Source organism: Silurus meridionalis, chromosome 28 (genome assembly GCF_014805685.1).
Source record: "Silurus meridionalis isolate SWU-2019-XX chromosome 28, ASM1480568v1, whole genome shotgun sequence".
NCBI classification, from domain to species: Eukaryota; Metazoa; Chordata; class Actinopteri; order Siluriformes; family Siluridae; genus Silurus; species Silurus meridionalis.
In genome coordinates, this window is record NC_060911.1 from 5,423,190 (window position 1) to 5,443,523 (window position 20,334).

The 20,334-nt window shown below is 38.1% G+C and overlaps 2 protein-coding genes across 2 annotated transcripts; both read left to right on the forward strand.

The window, feature by feature from the left end:
- The first annotated feature begins 1,552 nt into the window (after nt 1-1,552).
- LOC124381716 (pyrokinin-1 receptor-like) lies at nt 1,553-5,255 on the forward strand. The gene is made up of 3 exons (XM_046843590.1): nt 1,553-1,629; nt 2,497-3,425; nt 4,297-5,255. The coding sequence occupies exons 2-3, from the start codon at nt 2,576-2,578 to the stop codon at nt 4,620-4,622; spliced, it is 1,176 nt and encodes a 391-aa protein (XP_046699546.1). The 5' UTR covers nt 1,553-1,629; nt 2,497-2,575; the 3' UTR covers nt 4,623-5,255.
- A 1,347-nt stretch (nt 5,256-6,602) lies between these two features.
- On the forward strand, nt 6,603-15,592 carry arhgap19 (Rho GTPase activating protein 19). The gene is made up of 11 exons (XM_046843588.1): nt 6,603-6,694; nt 7,155-7,405; nt 9,464-9,544; nt 9,731-9,940; nt 11,926-12,152; nt 12,237-12,323; nt 12,477-12,542; nt 12,929-13,096; nt 13,734-13,823; nt 13,922-14,002; nt 14,241-15,592. Exons 1-11 carry the CDS (start codon nt 6,651-6,653, stop codon nt 14,301-14,303), a joined length of 1,368 nt encoding a protein of 455 aa, XP_046699544.1. The 5' UTR covers nt 6,603-6,650; the 3' UTR covers nt 14,304-15,592.
- Nucleotides 15,593-20,334: the final 4,742 nt, after the last annotated feature.

Sequence of the window (20,334 nt, forward strand, 5' to 3'; positions counted from 1 at the left end):
ATTTGTATCTTGATGAACATTGTTACAAAGTCTCTATATGCAAGTACATTGATATAAGGGAATAAATTATACATTAAAAATATAAAATAAATTGATCCCCAGTGACAAGGCTGACGCTATGATGAAGTTGAGTTGTACAATATGGTCAAAAAGCACAACTGTGTGAAATGGAAATCAGTTCTAGTTATCATAGCTTTCAATGTTCTAACCCCAAACTCTTAATATCAACTTCCATTTAACTGTCCTGTACCAATAGGCTGTCCATGTGGAGCCATCCTTAGCAGAAGCAAGTGGTGCCCAGTTAAAGAGAACTTCATTCAGAAGTATAGCACTAGGGTGGTATAGGCAGGTCTGGAGAGCAGAAAGGCATCAGGAGCACTGGTATATCTGACATGATGTATCTTGTCCACCATAGATACAATGAAGATTGATCATATTGAGCAGCATCCCATATAGCCTACATGTGTGTGCAATTATTTCTTTCTTTTTAATTGATTGACTGAATGAATAATTATATTTAATCTTTCCAGAGATTCAGGTTTGATCTTGAACTTGGTTCTCTTTGAGATTCCTCCTACCTCAAAAATGATTCTAGTAAGTGGAGTGATGGTGTTACTACAACAAGAATGAGTGTAGTATGGTGTGTGCACCAGCATAATATTTAGTTTTATTTATGTTTAATAGTCCTGTTATAAAATGCATAATCCATGCATAATCTATGGATCCACAATAACCTGGAACAGGATCAATTTCAGTTTCAAAAATGATAGGATGAATAAATAAAGAACGAACAAATGAATTTCTGCACTAGCAGTTAATTCTTAGCTTTTCCCTCCTTACAGGTGTTCTTCAAAAAAACCTGAGGTACTTCCATTTGCAGATAAAGTCAATCTCCATGGAGACGGAGGGACATTACTTCTTTTTCTGAGCGTCCATGCACATGGCATTGGCTTTGGGCTCAAATAAGAAAAACACATTATGGGATTGATGTGTTGTTTGCTTTAAGAAAAGAGAGAGCACACTAAAGAGAGGCATGATGAGAGCTGGAGAGAAAAAAAAACAGAACTGCATGTCCTCCTCGGACACACACAGCGCTCTCCAAAAACATAAAAACATTAAAATTGGTTTGGATCCCTTGAAATCACATTCCAGTATGCCAGACCAATGCACTGGACAATATGTATAATCTCACAGCAGGACCAGGACTTTGCTCAGTTGAAAAACAGTTTGCTGCATTTCCAGTAGGCTTTTTTTTTATTTTTTTTTATTACATTTTAGAGCCCTTCAATCTTTCAATCCTTCAATCTTCTGCAATTGAACCATCCAAATTCATCATATATATACGTATATATATATTACTACTAAATATAGATTTTTTTTTTTCAAATTTTACACTATTAAACATGAGTGAAACATTAATGGGAGCAATGTCATGTAACAAAAGATTCACCTACAGAGAGAGAGAGAAAGAGGGAGAGAGGGAGAGAGAGAGAGAGAGAGAGAGAGAGAGAGAGAGAGAGAGAGAGAGAGAGAGAGAGAGAGAGAAGGGGTCCTCAGAGTGAATGTTGCATTTGATTGTTGAATCAGACTTGGATGCACATCTCTGTCTTTCATGCTCCACACTTCACAGTAAGTCTGTATTTTTGTTGTTTTTTAGCACATATGATATTGTAGATATTTTGTTTAATGTTACAAACTGGATTGAGTTGGAATGAAATTGGCAATTTTCACGCCACCTGTTTGCTTTACAGATTTGAGCTCAACAGCAACAGCAGTCATTTTGTATGACCATTTTTAAGTTTTTAAATCTTATTTAAATAATTATTTAATTGATGGTATGGAAATAATGTAATATATATCTATCTATCTATATATCTATAGAAAGAGAGAGAGAGAGAAAGAGAGGAGGAGAATTAATAAAACGTGGCTAGAAGAAAGCTATACACAATTAAATATATATATATATATATATATATATATATATATATATATATATATATATATATATATATATATATATATATATGAATATAAATATATATATATAATATTGGCATAATTGTGATATTGCAATATTTTTCCACATTGATAAGAATTTTTTTGTTTTATTTTCTTCATTCATTTTTACATTTTAAATGAATGAAGAAAATAAAATGTAATTTTTTCTTCTAATGGGATTTTTTTCTACAATTACAAGAAAATACTTTTTTTTATTATCCAACTCTTCTTATTGTAATGTTTTTATGGGCTCAGGTATGATGTCGGTATACTCCTTTATAGACACTACTGAATGGCTGAATAGGATTACAGATTGTTGTTTGGTGTTATAATACCTAGCCATGCTGTCCTTTTGGACCATTTTGCCCTCAAACATATTTGCATGATTAAAGAAAAAAAAAGGAACACTAATAAATGATGAATTGTATGTAATACTGAATGACTGTGTACTATGATCTAAAATGTTCTTCCTTTCTAAATCACTTTTTTTTTCTTTAGTTATCTGATCAACTCCTGTTAAGGTGTGTTTAAAGCAAGACATTGTCATTTTGGGTATTAGTCTCCACGTTTTCTCAACATGAACGAATCTTTGATGCATTTCCAGCTGTCCTGCAATACGAGTCCAAGCTCACCACCTGACCTTTACATCAGTGTCACCAAACAGGAGCCCTACCATGTCGCCATCCCTATGACGACTTTCTACAGCGTCCTGTTTATCTTTGGGGTCCTATCCAACGGCGTTAGCATGCTTACACTCCTCAGGGATGCCCGCTTGAAGGTCAGCGCCATACAGCTCTACCTGCTTAGTCTGGTTCTATCTGACATCCTCCAGCTACTGACAATTCCCATCACGGTATACCGTTATTACTGGGAAAGCTACCCATGGAGACTCGGAGAACCCTTGTGCAAAGCTTACTTCATGGTGCGCCAGATGTACTGCGCCACAACCAGCTGGGTGATCCTTGCATTTACTATTGAGCGTTATGTGGCCATCTGTCATACCATGTGGTCGCTTGCTGGTCTCAGGAGGTCACGACTGCCCTGTCTTCTAGGCTGGATCTGGCTACTAGCATTAGGGACTTCAGTGCCATTTGCCCTCGTCTACAGGCATGCCCGAGCCTGCATCCTAGATTATGGTGCAACGTCACCTGATGCAGCCTTCGTCGTGTCCACCATGTGTGAGATGACCGAGCAGGAGCCTTCTCCTCTTTACAAGGGAGCACTGCTTCTGAGGAGCATCCTCTGCTTCTTGGTCCCACTCGTGTGCATCTTTGCCCTCTACATACTCATCATTGCCCACTTTCACTACAACAGCCGCCAGCGCATGGCCATGGGCATCACTAGGGCTGTAAGTGAAGGAGGAAATCCACCATGCTTTCAGAATGGGAAGCTGCTGATTCAGGAGAAACGGGCTTTGCGACTTATGGGTGAGATTTTATTTTCCGGATACCTTCACCCTAACCTTTTTCTTGAGGTCAAATTACCCCACAGCCTTTTGTAGTGCGATTCTCAGTTCTTGCTGCCTTCACAACAAAGCACAGTTTAAACAGGAAGTAGAAACCACGACTATATCTGCATAATTTAGTCTAGAAGAGAAACCATGGTTGTATTAGCACATGAACAGGCTGGCACAGCGGTGCCTCCTGGATGAGGGCCCAGACTTGGGAGTAGTAAAGCCATTGGTTTGAAAGAGGTAAAGCAAAAAATCCAATATAACCAAAAATAAAAGCATATATTTAAGAACATTTATAAAATATAGTAATTCAATTCTATTGAAAATGTAATTCTCTGAAATGTGTATTCGGCAACCCTAACATTGGCAGATTTTGAGGACTGAAACAGATGCACAAGGACAGAATCCACATCCAAATGCTCCAACTATCATCGGGATTAAGGCTTATAGCCGGTAGACCCCATGGATACCTTAGAAAAGCTTGGAGAACCCTTGTGTGTACCTTTATGGTATACCACAACCAATTGGCTGATACTCTGAACACTCTGTTACACCATGTGATCCTTTGCTAGCCCTAAGAATATGTATTTTACCCTGTATGTGGCTGTTAATGTGAGTTCCTCATTGCTGTAAACAGTGTAAACATTGCAAAAGAGGAACTTGTCCAGATTTGTTTCTTTAAAAACTTTGAAACCATGTAGACTAGTAGATTTGAGTCTATCAAGGTGAGCTGGAGCAGCCATGGACTGTAGAATTCAAGTACATGTGTCTACTGGCAGGATTACCTTCTTTGTTTATAATGCACATTCTGTCAACTGCTCTTTCTTTTCTTTCAATGCTTGCAGGGGCTGTGGTGGTGACTTTCTTTGTGTGCAACTTCCCCGACATTGCATCCTCGCTCATGCAAGTCTATGTGGACTCGTGGTCAGGGACGGTGCTAACGGTATACACGGTGCTCAAGTCCTACCTGTCGCTGCCTCTCTGGTATGTGAACAGCGCGCTGGACCCTATCCTCTTCTGCATCTCCTCGAAAATATTCCGGAAAGCGTGCTGGGAAACTGTGGAGCCTCTCAGATCGAGATGTCTGCGTGCACGGAAAGACAGAAACCCGATGTCAGCGGCGAACATGATTAGCCAGAATTCCACAGGAGCAGTTAGCACATCAGCCTGAAAACTCTCCATTAGTCTCCATTTGAGCCAATTCCGTATTAACGTGTACACTGTCTGGAAGCAGCACATTATTCCAGCACCTGCGGATGAAAAATGTGTTGTGGGTTTTATGGATATACAGTGGGTTCAAGTTCTTTGTGATTTTAGCATGAGTTCAATCTCAGGATTGCTTGTATTGGTAACAGCATAATAAGAAAACTATTTGCTATCTTCTACATAGCACAGGGTATAAAGATGGGTGAATTCTGCTGACTGTCAATAGGCATAAATGTCTCTTGTATAATTTGTGATTGCTCTTGTTTATGTCGTTACAGTTAAAACGTTACTTGAGCCTGCCGTACCATTACATGTGAAAATGTCAACGGTTTCTAAAAATGATTATCCCTGTGATAATATAGTGAATCTATGGACCATGATTTGCTAGAATTCATCATTATACTTGCACCACCTCCTAAATCCAAATATGTAATGATCAATTAGGCATGTTTATATTTGTTTAGCACATCACTAAAAGAAAAAGAAGAAGCATGTAATCATTTGGAATTGCAGTTATTTTGTTAGCTTGCATTGGATATTTCTCCCAACATTAAAATCCCCTCTACCCCCTGCCACTTTTATTTTTTTTAAATTGGTGTTTTAAGTGTCATATGTTCTTTTTGAGTGTGTGTGTGATATTTCCATGTCTGGCTTGCACTAACTGCACTAATCTAACATTTGTAAGAGTAAGAATCCTAACTCCAAAACACTCAACTCAGAACAAGGACTCCCCCTAGTGGTAGATCAGGTTCAAATCCCAAACACATACAATAAGGTGCCAATTAAATAAGATTAATATTTATGGGCCCTCACTAAATGTGAATGTACTATATATCAATAAAATCTTAATCTGACACAGTTAAGGTCATGAATATTAATGAGGCAGCACCCAGGATTGACACATGGTTGACTTTTTCCTGGTGGTAATATCAAGCTATAAATTCACGCTGTATTAATATATTTAGTAAATGAATAGAAGACAAGTCTATTTGGTGTGACAACCATTTAGCTTTTAATTCTTTTGCACACTCTGTACACTTGCATAAAAGACAAAGTCAGGGATTTTGTAGGATTTTGTCAGGCGTATGATTAACCAATTATACCAAGCAGGTGTTAAAGATCTTCAATTCCATATGTCGATTAAAACAGCAAACAGCTGTACTTCTGACTGTTTCATGTCACAGTTCATACAATATGGAAAGACTGAGCACAGCAACAAGACACACAGTAGTTATACTGCATCAGAAAGGTCTCTCCCAGGCAAAGGTCTCAGAGCAGACTGGGGTTTAAGAGGTTGAGGACTGTAGACACAGTAGTCAGACAAGGAATCTTAATAGGCATATCATGCTTACTTCCCTTCATCATCCTCTATCATGGAAACAAGGTTAAGTGAATAAACGATGCAAAAAACATAGGGACTGGGGTGCGGCAAAAGCTGAAGACCGGTAAAATAAAGAATGTTTGCAAACAGTGAAGCATGGTGAAGGTTTCCTGGGAATTTGGGGCTTCAAGTGGAGTTCTAAATTTGGTCAGGATTAATGGGATTAATGCTGAAAAATACTCATATATGTATATGTTTTTTTGTGGCACAGATTTTATTAACTCGTGATTAATTTAGCGCACATTCCTTTTTGACCATTTTTATAAAACTATATATATATATATATATATTATAATGTATTTGTTTTAATATATATTTTACTGTTTTATATATATATATATATATATATATATATATATATATATATATATATATATATATATATATATAACCCCATACCCCCTTAATTCAAACATGGCGCATGGCGGAAGTGAAACCCGTATAGAATGAAATTAAATATATATTATTTCAGCCAATCACATGCCCGTTTTATTCTCTGTTTATTAATATTCATGCATTTACCCCTGCGATTTGAAATTTCGCTCTCGGCTCCAGCCAATAGGAATCCGGGGGCGGTTCTAAGGCGGTCTGAGTGGCAAATTCAAACTGAACATGGCGGCTGAGAACGACCACGAAGAAAACAAACAGAGTAGAAGGTGTGCGAATATACTTTGTGTTTTGTGTATCGTATGAAAAGTGAATTGCAATGAAAGTATAAATGACTCGGGGTTATTTTGGTGTTTAGATAACTAGCAGAACAAAGTTTGTCTGAATCTTGACAGTTAGCTTTGAGCGTCGTCGTTGGCGGTGGGTGGAATTCAAATAGCTTTGTATTGGTACCTGTAGTTCACTATATAGTGTGCAAAAGTGGGTGTTTTATACCCTGAAAAGTGCGCGTCTGTTATTAGTGCGTAGTTATTTGGAACTAAGCCACATTAGTATACTGAGTGTGTATATAATAATAATAGAGATAAAGGTATTTGTATGGAACTGCCTCGATTGTTTGCTAATGCTGAAAAAATGTACATTATTTATTTATAGTTAAAAACAATTTCTGCACTTTTCATAGCTTATTTATATCTGTATCTTTTATTGCATCATTGTGCTTTACCGCAGGGGAACAGTATGTAACATAGTCATAAGCCAGGAGATGCCTCACAGCCAGCCGGTTATTTTCAACCCGGATTTCTTCGTGGAGAAACTGAGGCACGAGAAGCCGCAGGTTTTCACTGAGCTCTTGTTGAGTAACATCAGCAGGCTCATTGATTTACCCGGAGCAGAGTTCGCACAACTCCAGGGAGAAGCAGACCTCAAGCTTCCTGCTTCCACAGGCTTCCTGCGTCTCCCCAACTTCCTAAAGCGAAAAGGTAAACAAAACACACCTCAGAAACCGTGCTGCAACCATTACACAGTCTCATTCATCATTCATTTACAGGAAATTTGTCATAAAGGGCAAAGTGAAGAAGAAAAAAGTGTCTGAAAAACTCAAATGTTCAAAAGATTTTGCAAAATTCAACTCCGGGAATAGTTTTTTCCCCAACACTAAACTCAGAACAAGAATCTCCATGACCAGACGAGAGTTTCGATATGTCACAGTGACGTCATATTACCAAGCAATCATTTGTCTTTGCGGTTCAGAATAGAATATATATAGTGTCACATATATATTACAGCACAATGAAATTTTGTTCTTCGCATATCCCAGCCTGCTTTGAAGCTGGGGTCAGAGCGTAGGGTCGGCCATAAACAGCGCCCCTGGAGCACAGAGGGTTAAGGGCCTTGCTCAAGGGCCCAATAGTGGCAGCTTGGCGATACCAGGGCTTGAAGCACCCGACCTTCCAATCAGTAACCCAGTACCTTAACCACTGAGCTACCACTTCCTCAGTGTTTTGATGTGTTGCATGTCTATGCTGCGGCAATGTTGTATTTCCAACGATGCGGTTGGTCAACGAGCATGTGATGTCACTATATTATCCAGAAATCAACGCTCTTCTGAACAGTACTCCATGACCAGCTGTTCTGCTAAATGCCGACAGCTTTGATTCAGCAGGTATTTCAACAAAAATTTTGGGACACGACAAAACCAAGGGGACCGACGTTTCCTACCTTTGTAATTACCTATTGTGCATTTGTTTTGTTTTTTTTGTTTTTAATTTAATTTTATTTTATTTACAGATAGTCCTTTCACGGTAACTGTGTTTGTTGGATGATATATTGGAAATAATTGAGCTAAACCAGGGGCCAAGTTTTATTCAGGAAACAATTCTCACAGATCAGTTGGTAGGGTGTGTGTGGAAAAGAGACACATGCATGTTTCTTTTGTTTCAACAAAGTAAAAGGTAAAGAATATGCACAATATGCGGACAGTGAAGACTTCTACGGACGGATGAATCCCAATTTTTGTCCGAAAGTTTTGAACAGGAGAGATGATGTTGGCAGACTGTCTCACAGCAACAGTCAAGCAGTGTATACTTAATGGTTTGAGGTTGTTTTGGAGCAGAGAACGTTTGAGACCAACATGGCTACAATTCCATACTGCAACACCACGCAGTTCCACTGGACTGCTGCTCATTCGGATCCATTTCACTATATGACAAACAACGACCGAGTCATATATCTGAGCTCTGTTATTTAGAGCGCAAACAGTCACCTGGAGTGATCTTTATCACCACACCTAAATCCTATTGAACTGCTCTGGGATGAACTGGATCACAAGGTCAGAAAGAAATCACCAACAGTCCGGATGCCAAGAGTGTGTAAAGCTGTTATTCGTTCAAAAGGAGGATTGTTCAATGAAAGTAAAGTGTAACGTTGGACATTTGATGTATTTGTTTACTCATGTACAAATGGAACATGCATATGTCTAAAAAAAATAGTAAAAGACTGCGTTTTTAATCTTTTTACACCATACATATATTATATATTAAATAATACAGTCTCATGTCATAAATGTTTGGGTTGTGATTTGGTGTTTGGGAACCTCTGGACCTCTTTCCCTGATGTAATGCTAATATATAATCGCATGATAATATTCAGACATTGGAATTGGAATGTCAAGAAGAATTTAATATCCTCGATAAATAAAGCGGTCGGTGGACATTCGCTGTTATAACAACACCGAACTTGTGGAGATTTGTGCTCATTCACACACAAGCAGAACAGATGTAGTTGAGGTGAGGAGGTCCGGGGTGCAGTCAGCGTTCCAATTCATTCCAAAGGTGCTCAAAAGAGATAAGTTCAGAGCTCTATAGCAGGAGATCTTCCACTCCAGCCCATGTAAAGCATATAGTATGTGCATGGAGTTTGCTTTGTGCACAGGGGCATTGTCATGCTGGAACAGGTTCTGGACTCTGGAAATGTCATGTAAATCAATACTTAATCCATGTAGTATTTTATTTATTTATGAATTAATTTTGTTTTTCCAGAGAAAGGTGTGATCTTTGGAGCACCATTAACTGAAGAGGGCATTGCTCAAATTTACCAGCTCATCGAGTACCTTGGAAAAAGTAAGCAACTGTCCAGTTTAGTCTGAACCAAAACACATTTTGACCTTCACCTTAACGTTTTTGTTGCTAAAAGTAAACAACCGCGGTATTACTTGAGAGAATTTCCTGACCTTACGTGACTAATGAACGAAGGAAGCGAATGAATATTTTATTCTGAAGCAGTTGCTGTTTTCTTTGCCCTGTCAGACCTACATGTAGAGGGTCTGTTCCGTGTGCCAGGGAACAGCATCAGACAGCAGGCACTGAGGGAGATGCTCAACAGTGGTGCAGATGTCGACCTGGAAACGGGGGATTACCACCCGCGTGACGCGGCCACACTGCTCAAGGCCTTCCTCGGGGAGCTCCCAGAGCCGCTGCTGACTCATCGCCATTATCACGCGCATCTCAAAATAGCAGGTAGTCTCTTTCAGGCTTGACCGTGACCCCTCAGGACAGTTTTATTGGCACAGAGGGGCGTCACTTCATATTTTCACCGATTTATTGCTTTAAAGCAGCGGTTCTTCGATTCGGGGTTATGGACCTCCAGAGTTCTCTGAGTGTTCGGTTTGGTTACAGTAACACCAACCATTTTTAATGTATTTATTATTGGGGTCCTGTGTCCTGTTTGTTGGGTTATTTAAGCTGAATGGATTTAATTAAAAAAAAATCATAATAAATACGCCTATAAATATTTGTTCCAATAACTTTGTGAAAAATGAATAAAAATGCTCTATGGCTCTTAATAGCTACAATATATAGTGTAAAAGTTTGTGGACCTAACCATAGTGTAAGCTTAAAAAAAGCACTTACAAACATCCCATTTACTGTAATAGTACCCTCCACTCTCCTGGGAAGATGTTCCACTAGATTTGTGGAGATCTGTGCTCATTTCCGCCGCAAGGTTACGGAAGCATAGGGGGGATCAAAATTCAATTTAAAATGTAATCTTTGAAATGGCAATTTCAAAGAAAAATAAAAAATCAATTTCTATGAATTTTGCTCCGAATATCACACTGTGTTACGCCAGTCAAGTGTCGTGTGAACGCATTTCGGACAAATAACATTTAAATGTTCATTTTGCTACCGTTTCTGCTTGGACACGTTACACATCATATCAATTTGGGTAATTCATTTAAATTATGCAACTTGTAAAGCATTAAAATCAGTATGTAATCCACATATTCAAAATGTTTATTGGAAAAGGCAAATGCAAATTGTACTGAATACTGAAATGCTTTTTTTGCATATTACATTTGAAATAGAATTTTGCTGCCTCTGTGCTTCCATAGAGTCAGAGCTCTGTAGCAGGCCACTCGCATATCTTCACGGAGCTCGCTTTGTGTACATGAGCATTGTCCTGCTGGAACAGGTTTGGATCTGCTAGTGTGAGTGAATGGAAAATTTAATGCTGCCACTGCCAAAGACATCCTGTCATGTGCCTTCGTCTTGGTGGTAACACTGGGGAAGAACAACATGTGGCTGAAAAACTTAAGTGCCCCAATACTTCACATTTAATTAACGGGCATAATATTGGATTAGTTTGAAAATGTTTATGAACCTGTAGAATCTGCTAAAAAACATCCATTTAAACAGTTGCTTTTAACACTAACCACAGTCCGAAATGTCTGAAATCTATTTCTAGATGCCATTATTTAGAAATAATGAGACCTAAAGTACAATAATTCTCTATCTAATGGTTATTTTTTGAACCTAAGGTCTAGAAGTTTTGGCGCTCAATAAGTTTATTTCAATAAAAAAAGTATTGCCGTATTAGTATTAAATAAAAGGTTTAGGAGCTTCATATCAAGTGCTGGTAATATTTCAATCGTAAATAATGTCGACTAAGCACATTTATATTCCATTACAAGTGGACGTATAAAATAGGGCTGCAGCTAACGATTATTTTGGTAAACCAGAATTCTACTGATTATTCCATCGGTCAAATGCAAGAGAAAATTTGATGGGTCTCTAAAAATGAACAAGTCACGTGTTTCCTTTTTAGAAATATGAAAGTTTTTATTGCTAAAATTGCACACACGAGTATCTGTGAAAACTAAACCCATTTAGTGCATTTAATTGCCATATTACATCAAAATACAACTATATAAATGAAAAAAAAAGTATTACATTTCGAATTACTTTTTAAAAATTACTGTACTGTTTGAAATGTTCCCAAACATTGGAAAATTACTGCCGTGTTCTTTGGCCTGAATCTTCCCAACAATTGCTCCAGATTTTAGCAGGTGGTGCATCAGCAATAATGGTCCGTGGGGAAACAGTGCTCCATGTTTGTTTAAATGAAACAAATAAATTGCAAATAATTTGCCATTTTTTCCCTAGTTGAAAATGCGATACATGAATTAGTTTGACACCGTGTCCTTCACTCATTCGATCCTTTACAGAGATTACGCTGTTCGACGAGAAAGGAAACAAGACCTCTGTACCAAACAAAGAGCGCCAGCTCGAAGCACTGCAGCTTCTCTTCATGCTGCTGCCTCCAGCCAACCGCAGCCTCCTCAAACTACTGTTGGACCTTCTCTATCACACCGCCAAGCAGCAGGACAAAAACAAAATGTCTGCCTTCAACCTGGCCCTCATGTTCGCACCTCATATCATATGGCCCAAAAATGTAGGTCTGAGTTTTTCACCATTGTTATTCACTTATTGTGTGCTGCGGCACTTCTTTTAAAAAAAAAAACCTTTCGTGTCCCAGGTGACTGCGAACGATCTGCAGGACAATTTGAACAAGCTGAACAACGGCGTCGCGTTTCTCATCAAGCACTCGCAGAAGTTGTTTCGGGTAAGAACTCGGAAAGTTATTTAGTTGGGGCTTTTTTTTCTTTTCGAAAGTCATTTCATCTTTCGATGTCCTTCTAGAAGTCGTCTAATCCGTCGCAAATGAAGGTTGATCTCGCAAACTCGCGCCTTAACGACTTGTTCTGTGTTTTTCAAGGCTCCAGCGTACATCAAAGATCATGCACGGATGCTCTTCACCGGCTCAGAAACTCCTCAATCAAAGGTTATAATTATGCAGAGTCAGTGTGATATCGGGGCCTTTTCTTGATCTTCTGATCAGTCACCTGAGCTCAAATCGCAATTGTGATTTTTCTAGTCTAATCCCCCCCACCCCACCCCCTCTCCCTCCATCTTCATGCCCAAATATAATTATAACTTTTTGTTCTTGAGCAGGTCAAATAAAAAAAAAAAAAAGAGTTGAATTAATATTCGAGGACAATTTGCATACAAATGAAGTTTGTCTTTTATCTTTCATTACACCGTAGTAAAGCACTGACCGCATCCGTCTGCCTTGGAAACCCTTAGATGTATTTTTTTTTTAATACACACTTATTCAGTGGAAGTGAGAAAGTGACCAGAATGTAAATGACTTCCGCCACGTTGCTTTAGGACGACTTGGAGCTGTGCGCCGGAGCGGTACGTGGCCCCCCATCCAAGAGAAGCAGCGAGGCAGACGGCAGCGGCGGTCAGAAACACACGCAGGAGGCGCTGCGGGAGCTTTTTCAGCATGTCAGCACCATGCCTGACTCTGCAAAGAAGAAGAAACTCATTCGACAGGTAACCTGTTGCTCTTCCACACTTAACCTCGTCCTCGCCTGGTATCTGATTTGGAGAAGACGAGGATGTTCAGCATTGTGTTCGAAACCATTACATCTGAACTACTGGGGTATTCAGTGGTGGATAATGTACACAAACCATGTACTCGAGTAAAGTATTTGCCTTTGAATGTACCCAAGTCTGGAGTTTCTTCTATCATTTATTCCTCTCTAAATGTTCTGCTTGCTGTTGAACTGATGCTGGACTGTATGTTAGTGTAAGTAAATACACTAAAATTAGATTCCACCAATCGCCAATCAATACAGAGTTAAAATGCAGCGAGCGCTCGACCCCGATTGGTGGATTGCTACGTGATCGACGTTAAGTTTTATCATTAATAAAAAGGAACGACTGATTTCACGGAATGTAGTCGAGTAAAAAGTCAGATATTTGACTTTGAATTGTAGTGAAGTTAAAAGTCTCCCTAAATAGAAATACTTCAGTAAAGTACAGATACACAAAAAAGAATTACATTAACTTCGTTACTGTTCACCACTGAAGATATTAACGGAATAATCTCGGGTTCTGCCCATAATATTACAATTGGCGGTGAACCGATAGGGTTTTTTTTTCTTTTCTTTTCTTTTTTCTCCCCCAGTTCAATAAGCAGGGCACTCCAACCCGTGAAAGCCCTAGACCTTCCAACCAAAAGCATGCTCGATCCCGCTCATTCGGAGGCCTTATCAAGGTCAGTCTGTCTTTCCCTCTTTCTTTCTTAAATATTGATTCATTCTACTACTCAACACTGCATCAGTATTACACCTAAAAATGAATTCCTTTCAACAGAAGAAAGTTTTGGGGAATCAAGTTACAAATGAACGAGTGGCATCCGGGACGAGCCAAAGCAAAGATGTGAACAAAGAAAACGTAAGTTGCGACCGGATCTGTACAGGTTACTTTTTTTGTTTTGTTTTGTTTTGTTTTAATTATTGTTTTTTAAAGAAGTTTGTTTGGTTTGGTGCCTCTGTAACCTTTTACATTATAATACATGAAAACTGAATTCTCCTGGACTGAGTTTAATTTATTGCGCTTTGTTGAAATCACTTTTGAACACTGTGTTGGTCAGCCATATTTCTCATTCAATTCTTGTCATACCTTCTTTCAGGGTTCCTCATCTATCAAAAGAACTCCTCATTCTTCAGGACAACATTCTAGTTTAAGCCTGTAATGTTTTTTTTTTTTTTTTTTTCTTCCTTTTTTCATTTTCATTTTCATTTTTTATTTTTATTTTTTTTTTTTTTTATTAATTTCAGCTTAGGAAGTATTTATTTGGAAACAATTAACAAGTGTTACTATGCAAACAAGATGGATTTCCAAACAATTTTTTTTAATTTTTACATGGGTTAGATATTATAACCAGTTGTGAATGTCCTAAATTAAAAATGTTTGAAAGATGTAGGGGGAAAACAAAAAAAAAGTAAAAATTGTCGCAAGCATGTAGCATCTACTCAGAAAAGCCTGGAATAGAGTTTGTATTTAGGAAGGTTAAGCATGTACTGAGAGGGTTTTTATTTTTATTTTTTATTATTGATATTATTAATTCAGGATGTGTACTTTGGCTTCCACTGGATTTAAAAAAAAATATCCAGGTATGTAAATTTAGCATGACTAGACATCCACTGCACCCGAAATGTGACATACTAAACAGCTGTTGTGTTTAATTTAAACCTACGCTTTAGTATAAATATACAGAGTCTGGGATGAAATTGTGGTCTTCTTACAAATGTTGAAGGCTACACAGGTGGTCGCTGTTACAATGTTTGAGATGTGAGAAGTTTATTGAAAATTGTCTTTTTTGAGGGGGGGGAAGTTTCTGTTTTTCCAAACGGAACATGTCCTAGTTTACACTTATTCATAACTTATTTTAGAGGCATGTAGACTTTATTTTATTTGTTATACTACCATTGATTTCTGCATCACCACTCGAAAGTGCATTGTACCGAAATGAAACTAGGCTCAGCCTCGTGGAACATGGATATAAAAGACAAAGGAATTTGTCAGATTTGTGGGATTTCACATCGAACAATGTGTTTTTAAAGGATTTTTATTTTAACTTTTTAAATGTGAATAAGCTTCAGCCTGAATTTCTCCATGTTTATTTGCAGTCTTATATTGTTAACTCATCTTTTATACTACTGTCTTTTTTATTGTTTATTTTTAGGATTTAACCACTTTAACTTGAGATTGCTTTTAAGTTATTTCTTTTAATATTTTTATATGTGAAAGTGATTCGTTTCATCTCAGTGGCTCTTGAGTTTCACTCGGCTTTTCTTTGCCTTTTTTTTTTTTTATGGTGACTGCATTGTTCACATTTTACCTCCGACTTTACCAGTTATTAAAACCAGCATGGTATTGTAGCAGTATGTGGATCGATGTTGTCATGATTGGGTTTAAAGTCATAGCTGTATTGTACAGTGCCTTCAGCTTTTGACATTAAATCAAAAGTATTAAAATCTACTCTTTATTGATTTTGTTCCTCTTGGAAAGTTTGGGCCTTTAATATACATTATATGGACAAAAGTATTGGGACACCTGACTTTTTCAGCCATATGCGGTTCTTCCCCAAACTTTTAGCACAACGTTGGAGGCACACAGGATGTTTGGATGTGGTAGCATGAACTTTTCTCTTTACTTCCCTTTAGCTCCAGCATGACAAACCCCCCTATGCACAAAGCCAGCTCCATGAAGATATGGATTACAAGGTTTGAGCTTGAGTGACATGCTACAAAGTTCTGACCTCAACCCCACTGAACACCTTTGGGATGAATTGGAGTCTGCACCCCAGACCCTTGAGGAAAAAATATCTACAAGCGTCCTCCAAAATCTAGTGGAACATCTGCCCAGAAGAGCGAAGGTTATTATAATAGCTAATGGGTCTTAATGTAGAACCAAATGGTGAAAAAGCACATATGAATCTTAGTTACTTATCCACAAATTTGTCCATATAGTGTTTGTATATGAATATTCTCTCAAGTCATGTCATTGAGTTTTTATTCTACCTACCGTAATTTCCGGACTATAAAGCGCACCCATATATAAGCCGCACCCACTGAATTTTACAAATATTTTTATTTTGAACATAAATAAGCCGCACCTGTCTATAAGCCGCAGTCTACACTAATGTTCTTTACACAGGCTTTAACGAAAGACACGTTACACACGGTGTAACGGGTGAAATATGTTGCGCTTTCTTTATGAGCATAGCGGTATTTTGGGAATAGCATGCCACTGCATCTTTCCAGTATTACTGCGTGTGTGCAAGACTGAGGATTATGTCCTTATTATTTTCTGATGCTCAAGTTTCTTTGACTAACCCATAACGCTGTTGCCAAGAAAAATAAAAAAGCACGAGTTTTGGAAACCTGTCTGTGCTTATATGTTGCAACTGGAGTTAGCGAGCTCTCCCTTCACCCAGACTCAACGCGTTACAACGGCTTGTATCTAAACAGTAGCCGACCAAGTAAGTCATTGTTCACCGTCTTCCTCCTTCCTTACACAACTATTTATCTCGGCAGTTTATCTTTTTGGCATCGTCATGCGTTTAAAAAAAAAAAAAAAAAAAACTTTTTTTCTCCTGATGCCGTGCAGCTCAGAACACAGGTGAGGTGCGTTTTTTTTTCGTTTCCATTCAGAAATTTCATTGGTCTAATGTTATGTCGCTCAGTTTTTTGGCTTGAAGTTTGTGAAACCGGAAAAACCCAGGAAAAATCCATAAATTAGCCGCTTCGTTGTTTAAGGCGCGGGGTTCAAAACATAGGAAAAAAAGTAGCGGCTTATAGTCCGAAAAATACAGTATATTGACAAAATTATAAATACAGAACACGGCCAGAGCCACCAAAGCAAAATGAATTGTTGTAATTTGCATTCAAATCTGAACTGTTTTGGTTCAGATCAAACACAAAATGTGTTTCCTTGCCAGGGTCTTGATGGATCTGGAGTCTACACCCTGAATAGGAAACCTGTTCATCTATCACTTTTATACAATTTTAACACGCACAAGAACTAGTGGTCGGAATCAAGCCCAATGTCACGTGGTTTGTAAATCGATCATAATTTATTCATAGATTTCTATCAAAGTATTGAGTTCTGCAATCTGATTGGTCAGATGTTTAAAAAGATTGGCATAACAGTGCCATGTTAGAAATATGAACACATTGAATGTGCTGTTATTCCTGTCAGGCAAATCACTGCACGCTTAAAAATAGTGTGTTTAATGGTTCTTTGTCAGGGTATGTGGTTCTTTCAAGAAAACAAAAAAAAAAAGATCTATAATCTCATATAGGGCTGTAATGATTATGTAGCTTATTGATTATTTGCTGATTATTCAAATCTAATTCATTAGATGTTTTTTATTTGATGTTTTGCTTATCACAACTATATAAAACTAATTCAGGATGTTCATGTATAAAAGCCACATATTGACTTTAACAATCTTTAATTTTGACATAATTTGACGTTTTAAAGCTTATAATAAAAGCTGTAATAAAAGCTGGGGAATTTCCCTTTTAAACAAATTTACTGTTTGGGTTTTTTTTCTGTAACAAAAACAAACCAAACCTTTAAGTATTCAAGGTGAATGCTATAAAAAGAGAACAGATCAGATCCAGTGCGACTTTCCCGAAGTTACAAACAGTTTACACAATAGCACTTCATTAAACTACACCATTTTCACATGATGTGGATTCTACAGTTTTGCTCACCGTGATGATGTTTCACCTTCATCCGTGACACCAGTGTGTTTCCTTTTCACGTGCTTGTGCATCACTGTGGTACTTCCATCCCACACAAGCTTTGCTTTGCAATAACTTGCAGGTTTTACAGTCTTACAACATTTTAATATAACCACCCCACTGCTGCGCTCCCTTTACTGGCTTCCAGTAGCTGCACGTATCAGATTCAAAACACTGATGCTTGGCTACAAGGCCAAAAATGGACCGGCACCCTCTTACCTCAGAGACCTCATCACATCTCGCACTGCACCACGCTGTCTGAGATCCTCCAGCACTGCTCGACTGGTACCACCTTCTCTCAGAATGAGAGGTAAGTACACTTCAAGGCTCTTCTCTGTTCTGGCACCGAGGTGGTGGAATAAACTTCCCCTAGATGTCCGTACAGCAGAGTCCCTGACTATCTTCAAGCAACGATTTAAGACCTTCTTTTCCTGAAATACTTAAATTAGCACTTTTTCCAAGTTTGCTTTGTAGAATTCAAGAGTTATATTTATCAAAAGTTTGTAATCTTGCGTACCAGTGTAGATTTATTCATTACTAAAGACTCAAAGCACTTTTGTACTGGATAAGTGCGTCTGCTAAATACACACAGTTTTTCCTGCTGCCAGTCGACCCTGTACCGTCCGCCACTGCACAAGCGGATTTTGAATTTCATTATCGATTATAGTTGTTGGAACCCTAATCTCATATAAAGCAGTTCAATAAATTAGATGGAATCAGTTGGAACAAAATCTAGAGGATGACCAGTCAATGAACATGTTGGTTATAATAATGAACATTCATTATTTCATCAATATTTCATTTGCATAAACTATTTAGGTTCAAATAGACCATGTCTACTGTACATTTGAGAGACATCCTTATCCAGAGCAGTTAAAGGTTATAGGGATGGTAAGATTCACTGATTCGCACCGTTTTTTACCATTTATAGCATCGGTAAAAAAGTAATTTATTTATATATAATTAGTAGATGTGCTGGATTTTTATTATTTAGAAAGTAAGCAAAAATTTGTGATCAGTATTTGATATGTGGATTGATTTCTCATCGCTAAACTGTTTCTCAAGCGCGTTCTCGCAACCCCACTGCTGCTACGTGAATATGTATCACAACACTACGGAGACGGAGGCGTGTCCTGATAGTCACATAGAATACAGATTAACATGGCAGAGGTAGAGCTGTGTCTTCCTGGAGACAAAACAAAAAAAAGATTATCTAGTTTTATTTAAACCTTTTATTAAAAAAAATTGTGCACTACAGGGTCATGCGTTAGAAGTCAGAAGGCACTTAAGTAAATGTATGATTTGCTATACAGTTGACTCACTCTGTACTTATAAGTTGGGGAAAAAAATAAACACGAGTGATTTTGTGCTTTCACAGCCTATCGGTGCTATTTTAATACTGACCACAAGGGGGAGAGAGAGAGCAGGTAGAGAAAATGCAGCTTGGTGTGAGGAATCTTGTCACACATGCAGTTCGTTTCTGTACTTGGTTTGAATCCATGCAAAAAAAAATAATAAAGAAAATCTATCATTCTGAGATCCAACTTTTCCCTGAAGTAACCCGCTATTGATCATTAAAAAGTCTTTTTTGCTTTTTATTGATAAATTTGCTTCATTTTTGGCTGGTTGTTGCCCACTTTATATTGCCAAAATTATGCTGAAAAATGTATATACATTTATATAATAATAATAAAAAACCCACCTCTATTATTATGCACATTTTTGCTCTTTCGTTCCTGGCTCTGTAGCTGCACATTGTGACATGTCTGGCTAGACACCCAAAGAGCTCTGTTTTCTTTCAATGCGCCTAAATGTGGAATTCGCCGAATCTATGTTTAGAGTGTTGAAGTCGATGCAGAGAGCGCGGCCCTGCGTCTGCATGCACTTATCTCCCGGCTCTTGACAGCACCTTAAAGTTCCTTATTCAATTAGTAGTAAGACATGTTCCTGCTGAGTCGTCTCTCTCATTAACGCTGTTCTTATATCCACCGACGGAATTACTCTGACGTGTGTGTGTGCGTGTGTGTGTGTGCAAAGCTTGCGGTGTTGCGGCCACGTTGTGCTACGCAGGATGTTGGACAGTTTGATTTGCTCCCATGTGGCAGTCTCTGCAGGGGCTGAAGAAGTGTTACACTATTTTAAATGCTGTACCCTGGAGCCTTCAGTCTTGTCTCAAATTGTACAGTGATATGAAACAGTTCTCTGGTGTTGGCTTAGAGATATTACATAATAATTATTATATTCTCAGCTCGAAAAATATATTTATATACATATATTTTGCATAAAAGTAAGCGTTTGGCCTGTGATCAGCCCAGACGTGATCGTTGCCCCCATTTTTCAGCACTAAAGCTACAATATTTACTGGAAACTAGTAAATGTGAAAAAAAATAAAATAAAAAAAAGTAAGAAGAACCACGAGCAGAACCTGCTATTTACTGAAGAAAGAGAACAGTAGCATGATTAGCTCCG